The sequence below is a fragment of the Sapajus apella genome, unplaced genomic scaffold (genome assembly GCF_009761245.1).
Source record: "Sapajus apella isolate SASKATOON/1434 unplaced genomic scaffold, GSC_monkey_1.0 scaffold88, whole genome shotgun sequence".
Taxonomy (NCBI): Eukaryota; Metazoa; Chordata; class Mammalia; order Primates; family Cebidae; genus Sapajus; species Sapajus apella.
Genome location: NW_022437028.1, coordinates 8,024,797 through 8,031,595, shown reverse-complemented (window position 1 = coordinate 8,031,595; position 6,799 = coordinate 8,024,797). Strand labels below are relative to the sequence as shown.

The window sequence follows — 6,799 nt, the reverse complement described above, 5'->3', positions numbered from 1 at the left end:
AACAACAAGAAAACTTTTTGCAAATGAGTATCTTCATGCTGGGCAAATTGGTCAAATGTATTAAGAAATCGAAGTGGAAGACCCAAGAGTAGCCCTGCTCCCTGTTGGCCCTTCCCCTGAGCTGCCACCAAGGGTGTCATTGTCTGGCTCGGAGCTCCACCTCATTTGGACGTTTTGGCTTTTCGTTTCTTTGCCCACTTCCTCAACCTGACCACACACGCCTGAGGCCAGGGCTGTATAGTGTCTTCACTGGATTTCGGTGCAGCGAGCTGCACGAACGGTGGGCAGACAGTGTTGCTTGGTGGATATTCACATTGCCTCTTATTTAGGGTCCCTTTAGTGACTCTGGATAAAGAGACATGAGAGGCACAGCCCCTCTCGAAGATCTCCCAGCGGGCCTGGCCTTGGTGAGTTCGCTGGCTGCCTTTGCAATCCTGTGCCTTGAGCCTGCTGGGAAGAGGAAGAGCTGCAGTTTCTATCTGCAAAGCTCCTTCCCTTAGGGATGGTCAGACCTATTTTTCTTTTGATCTTTCTTTCTTTTTTTTTTTTTGGTACAGATGGGTCTCACTATATTGCCCAGGCTGGTCTTGAACTCCTGGCCTCAAGTGATCCTCCTTCCTTGACCTCCCAAAGTGTTGGGATTATAGGTGTGAGCAACCGTGTGTGATCTGATCTAATTTTATTTTATTTTATTATTATTTTTTGAGATGGAGTCTTGCTCTGTCACCTAGGCCAGAGTGCAGTGGTGAGACCTTGGCTGACTGCAACCTTCGCCCCCTGGGTTCAAGCAATTCTCCTGCCTCAGCCTTCCGAGTACCTGGGATTACAGGCGTGCACTACGACACCTGGCTAGTTTTTGTATTTTCAGTGGAGATGGGGTTTTGCCATATTGGCCAGGCTGGTCTCAAACTCCTGAACTCGTGATCCCCTCACCTTGGACTCCCAAAGTGCTGGGATTATAGGTATGAGCCACTGTAACTGGCCCTGACCTAATTTTATATTCATAATTGTTTTTGAGATAGGGTTTCGCTTTGTTGCCCAGGCTGGAGTACAGTGGTTCTATTAGGGCTCATTTTGTCCTTGACGTCTTGGGCTCAGGTGATCCTCCCACCTCAGCCTACCAAATAGCTGAGGCCACAGGTGCGCACCATAACACTTGGCGAATCTTTGTGTATTCTTTTGTAAAGGTGGGGTCTTGCCATGTTGCCCAGGCTGGCCTGGAACATCTGGGCTCAAGAGATCCTCCTGCCTCGGCCTTGCAGAGTGCTGGGATTACAGGTGTGAGCCACTACATCCGGCCTGAGCATCGTATTCTGTAGTGTGACGATTCCGTCTTCTTTCTGGTTTGAAAGAATTCAGTCTGAGTTGTTTCCACTTTCCATCAAAATTGCCGTAATCTAGAGTCGATAAACATCCTCATGAATGCTTCTTGGACCCAGAGATGGAGGGTGAAATTATTGGGTCCTAGGGCACACATTTAAAATGTTAATAGATGCCACCAAATTACCCTTTTATTTTATTTTATTTTTATTTTTAGCTTTACCCCTTTTTTATTGCATTTTAGGTGTTGGGGTACATGTGAAGAACATGTAAGATGGTTGCATAGGTACACACGTGGCAGTGTGATTTGCCGCCTTCCTCCCCTTCACCTATATCTGGCATTTCCCCCCATGCTATCTCTCCCCAACTCCCCACCCCCTGCTGTCCCTCCCCTATTTCCCCCCAACAGACCCCAGCGTGTGATGCTCCCCTCCCTGTGTCCATGTGTTCTCATTGTTCAACACCACCTATGAGTGAGAACATGCGGTGTTTGATTTTCTGTTCTTGTGTCAGCTGAGAATGATGGTTTCCAGGTTCATCCATGTCCCTACAAAGGACATGAACTCGTCGCTTTTTATGGCTGCATAGTATTCCATGGTGTCAAATTACCCTTTTAAAGCAACCCAACCCACCTACACATCCACCAGCTGGATAAGAACATTTTTTTAAAAAATCTCATTTTTTAAAATTTCCAATTTATTTATTTTATTGCATTTTAGGTTTTGGGGTACATGTGAAGAACAAGCAAGATTGTTGCATAGGTACACACGTGGCAGTGTGATTTGCTGCCTTCCTCCCCATCACCTACATCTGGCATCTCTCCCCTTGCTATCTCTCCCCAACTCCCCACCCCCCACCGTCCCTCCCCATTTCCCCCCAACTGACCCCAGTGTGTAGTGCTCCCCTCCCTGTATCCATGTGTTCTCATTGTTCAACACCCGCCTATGAGTGAGAACATGTGGTGTTTAAAAAAAAAAATCTCATTTTTAAAAATGAGGCTGGAGTGCAGTGGCATGATCTTGGCTCACTGCAACCTCTGCCTCCTGGGTTCAAGCAATTCTCCTGCCTCAGCCTCCCGAGTAGGTGGGATTATAGGCACCTACCCCACGGCAGGCTAATTTTTGTATTTTTAGCATAGACTGGGTTTCACCATCTTGGCTAGGCTGGTCTCGAACTCCTGACCTCAAGTGATCCTCAAATTACCCTTCTAAAGCAACCAATACACCTACACACCCACCAGCTGGGTAAGAACATTTATTCTTCACACCTTTGCCCAAACTGGATAGATTCAACCTTCCTAATAGTTGCTACCTAGGAAAGGCAGTGTTCTAGGTCCAAACTAGTTTTTTTTTTTTTTGAGATGGAGTCTTGCTCTGCTGCCCAGGCTAGAGTGCAGCAGGGACCCAGCTTCCTCATTCCTTCCCAACCTGGGTTTTAAAACTAAGGAGAGGCTGCAGGAGGCGGCCCAGACTGCAGAGTCCAAGCGCTCGATCAAGGGTACCCTCCAGGTATGTGGGGGAGGGAGGGCAGCTCCCAGGAAGCCATGTGGGCCAGGCAGGCTGTGGGGCTGGGCCACCAGCAGCTCTCCCTGCCTGACACCTCCTGGACTTGTCCTGTCTTTTTCCTCATTCCCTGCTTCCCACAGCACTGACGTTGGTCTGTCCGGATGCAGGGAGAAGGGGGGAAGAGGGGTGAGGTGGGGCGGTACAAAGGTGAGGCTGTGCTCAACTCTCAGGCTCAGCGGAACAGATAACCAGCACTTTCATTTTGTGCACACCTTGGGCCATGTCCCTGCCGCTGTCCCAGCCCTGGAGCCTGCTCTGCCCCAGCCCCCTGCCCGCTGGGCCCATGCAGCTGCTGTGGTTCCTTGGCCTCCTCTGGATGCTCAAGGCCTCCCCAGGGGCCACAGGTGAGGGGGAGAGGTGGGAGGGGGCTGGAGAGAAGCCCCTGATGTGATGTTCCAGGGGAGGGGAGAGGCAGGTGGCTCTGAGGTGTGGGGAGGGGGGATAAGAAGGGGTGCTTGGAGGTCTGTGTGCAGGGAGAACCGAGGCATGGCCTGGGGGCCAGGGGGATGAGGAGGGGTTTCTCAGAGCGCCAGGTGCAGGGAATGGCCAGGTTGGGAAGGAGCGAGGGAGCTGGGTCCCCGCTGTCACTCTCCGCCACGCGCCAGGCAGGTTGCAGGGGCTGTGCCCCGACCTGTATCGCAGTTGCAGGGTGGAAGGTGGGAGTTACGTCTTCCCAGAGCCGTGCCCTTCCTGCCTGGACTCCTTCTTGTCACCTGCCTCATGCCCCTAGCCCCAGCACCCCCTCCACACTGGCCTCCCCTCCTTGACAGACTTCTGTGTCAGGGGACAGCTGTTGGCACCAGAGCTGGGGCGGGCAGCTTCTAAAGTCCACTTCACTTCCAAGGGTGCGTCCGAGATGACCCGGCGTGGGGTCCTAGGCTTCTCTCTTCCGCCCTGCAGGGACACCCCCCACTCCTCTGTGCTTCCCTTCTCTCTTCCTCCAGTGTCTCTTCTGATCCCTGATCCCAGGCCGTCCACCCTAGAGGCCCATGAGTCCCCTTCTCAGTCCCCTCCAGGACCAAGTCCAGAGCCAAGGACTGTAGCCTGGGGGTTCTCATAACCCCCGACCCCACTTCCCTGACACCCGTGAGCTAGGCTGGGACGTGACACCCCAACTCTCAGCCACAAAATGCGCTGTGCCCGAGGTGAGGGGCAGGAGGTTGGGTACTTCCCACTTCCCATCTGCTGTGGCTGCCTGTCTTGCTTGCCCCCGACATCCCCGACAGCCAGATCTCTGATCCGAAGTCTCGCCATTGTGAAATAGGCTGAAATCCACAGGCTGGGGTTCATGCTTGTAAACTAATGAATCCCATGGCCAAAACAGAATCGTTGTAGAAAAATGTATCTTTTCTCTTGGACACAGAATCTTGCTCTGTCACCCAGGCTGGAGTGCAGTGGCATAATCTCAGCGCACGGCAACCTCCGCCTTTTGGGTTCAAGGGAGTCTCCTGCCTCAACCTCCTGAGTAGCTGGGATTACAGGCGCCTGTCACCACACCCAGCTATTTTTGTACTTTTAGTAGAGACGGGATTTCACCATCTTAGTCAGGCTGGTCTCCAACTCCTGATCTCATGATCCGCCCGCCTCTGTCTCCGAAAGTGCTGGGATTACAGGCGTGAGCCACCGCGCCTGGCCCAAGAATATGTCTATTTCTGAGATGAACACTCACCGCTAAGCCTTAAGGTCTCTCTTAGGTGAACTCACTCTTCACCACCAAGGTGGCTCTTTCTGGAAGTTTCCTTCTCCATCCTGTCTCTTTGCCTCTCCGTGTGGTCCTCACTCCATGCCCTTTGATGTCATTAGCATGTGAGCTTAGCCTCTTTTTCTCCTTGGTGTTCTCTGTGCAGTTTTGTTTTGTTTCTGAGATGGAGTCTTGCTCTGTGGCACGTGGTGGAGTGCAGTGGTGCAATCATGGCTCCCTGCAGCCTCTGCCTCCGGGTTCAAGTAATTCTCCTGCTTCAGGAGGTGCACGCCACCACATCTGGCTTGTTAGTATTATTATTATTTTAGTAGAGATGGGGTTTCACCATGTTGGCCAGACTGATCTTGAACTCCTGACCTCAAGTGATCACCTGTCTCAGCCTCAGAAAGCGCTGGGATGACAGGCGTGAGCCACCTTGGTGGTCTTTGTGCAGCTTTCTGTCTCCTGGTTTCTGTGATGCGCCTGCTCCCAGGAAATAGTTGTGTTCTTTCTTTTTCTCTTTGAAAGCGAGAGTCAGCCCAGAGAGCAGCAGGGTGTGGGGAGAAGCAAAGGTGGGAGCAGAAGGCTAATGGGAGGACAGGAGGACTCCAGGCAGCAGCAGGGGGAGGAGAGAAAGGGGCAGAGGGAGGAGGGGCTCAGGTGTGTCCAGTAAAGGGAAGGGAGAGAAGGGAGGCTCTGCCAAGCTCTGCTATCCCAGGACAGGAGGATTGGCCATGACAAGGCCAAGGCCAGGTGAGGGATGAGGGTTCTCACACCCCACTTCTCCCCTGGGAGCTGACAGGCAGGGAGCTCCAGCACCCCACAGTGCCCAGCTCCAAGCTGCCTCCCATGCAGGAGTGAGCTGTGGCACGTCCTGCCCTCTGTGATGCTGGCTGGAAAATGGGTGAGTGGGAGCTTACTTGGTGTGATGTGACAGCATGACCCACCGGTTCACCAGTGGATTCCTCTGCTCTGCCGCCAATGCAGGACCTTTATCCACGACCACATCCATCTCTCACGTGCCTTTCCCCACCGCGGAAGCAGCCCATGCCACGCTCAGCAATTCTCCACACTCCAGAGGCGCGGCTGGGCGGCCACTCGGTGTTCCCCAGATCGCCTCTCCCGCTCCAGGCCACAGGGAAAATGCACCTATGACTCGCGCTACCTCCCCCCATGACACACCTGAAACATTGCTCAGTTCTCCAGTCACTTCCAACACCTCAACCACCCCGGCCTCCAAGTTTGCCTTCAAGGTTGAAACCAGTCCACCCACTGTCTTGGTCTATGCGGCCACCACTGAGTGCGCGTATCCAACGAGCTTTATAATCACCGTCTCCCACCCCACCTCCATCTGTGTGACCACGACGCAGGTGGCCTTCACCAGCTCTTACACCCCCACTTCCGAGACACAGACGCCCGTGGCCACGGTCACCAGCACTTACCCTATTACTACTACTGAGGAAGGAAAGTCAGCAGTGACCTCTTCTCCCTCTATCACCACGGCAAGGGAAACTCCCACAGTGACGGTGTCACCCTCCTCCTCTGTCTCAGCCACACACACAGCCTTCCACACTACGATCTCCTCTACAACTAGAACCACAGAAAGGACAACCCTGTCCACTGGAAGCGTCCATACGACCCTGTCCCCAACTCCCATGTTTACGCCCCTCACAACAGCAGTGACTTCTACCACCCCCATCACTTCCTCAACCACTTCCACAAAGACAGTGACTTCCGTGACAACTATGGCCTCTCAGCCCACAGCCACTAATATGTTATCAACACTCAGCAGTAGCATTTTATCTTCCACACCTGTCCCGAGCACAGAAGCGATCACCAGTCATAACACAAACACCACTCCTCCATCTACCTTGGTGACCACACTCCCCACTACCATCACCAGGTCTATGCCTACATCTGAGATCACCCACCCTACTTTTCCCACTAGCACTGTCCCAGACTCGACGACCAAAATCACCTTTTCCACAAGTACAACAGGTATATTGTCCACCACCATTACTCTCCCACCCACCTCTTCCTATCTCCGGACCACAGAAACAACCACGACTCCTACAACAAACTTGTTCACCACCATCACTGAGATCACATCCCACAGTACTTCTAGCTTCACTTCTTCAATCACCAGCACTGAGACCACTTCACCCAGTACTCCCAATTTCACCTCCTCAGTCCCTACCACCGAGACCACCTCACACAGTACTCCCAGCTTCAC

At 52.9% G+C, this 6,799-nt stretch overlaps 1 protein-coding gene and 1 long non-coding RNA gene across 8 annotated transcripts in view; one reads left to right on the top strand and one right to left on the bottom strand.

The window, feature by feature from the left end:
• Positions 1–2,801: 2,801 nt before the first annotated feature.
• MUC3A (mucin 3A, cell surface associated) overlaps positions 2,802–6,799 on the top strand; it is a 14,992-nt gene continuing 10,994 nt past the window's right edge. Inside the window, exon 1 of the mRNA XM_032254894.1 lies at positions 2,802–3,229. Coding sequence (XP_032110785.1) covers positions 3,106–3,229 — 124 coding nt within the window. The 5' untranslated portion in view covers positions 2,802–3,105. The remainder of the gene's footprint in view (positions 3,230–6,799) is intronic.
• The window catches only part of LOC116534608, a 3,623-nt gene continuing 3,356 nt past the window's right edge, over positions 6,533–6,799 (bottom strand). For all 7 annotated transcript variants that reach the window (XR_004261802.1, XR_004261795.1, XR_004261805.1 and 4 more), the window contains one exon: positions 6,533–6,544. This is a non-coding gene — a long non-coding RNA (uncharacterized LOC116534608). The remainder of the gene's footprint in view (positions 6,545–6,799) is intronic.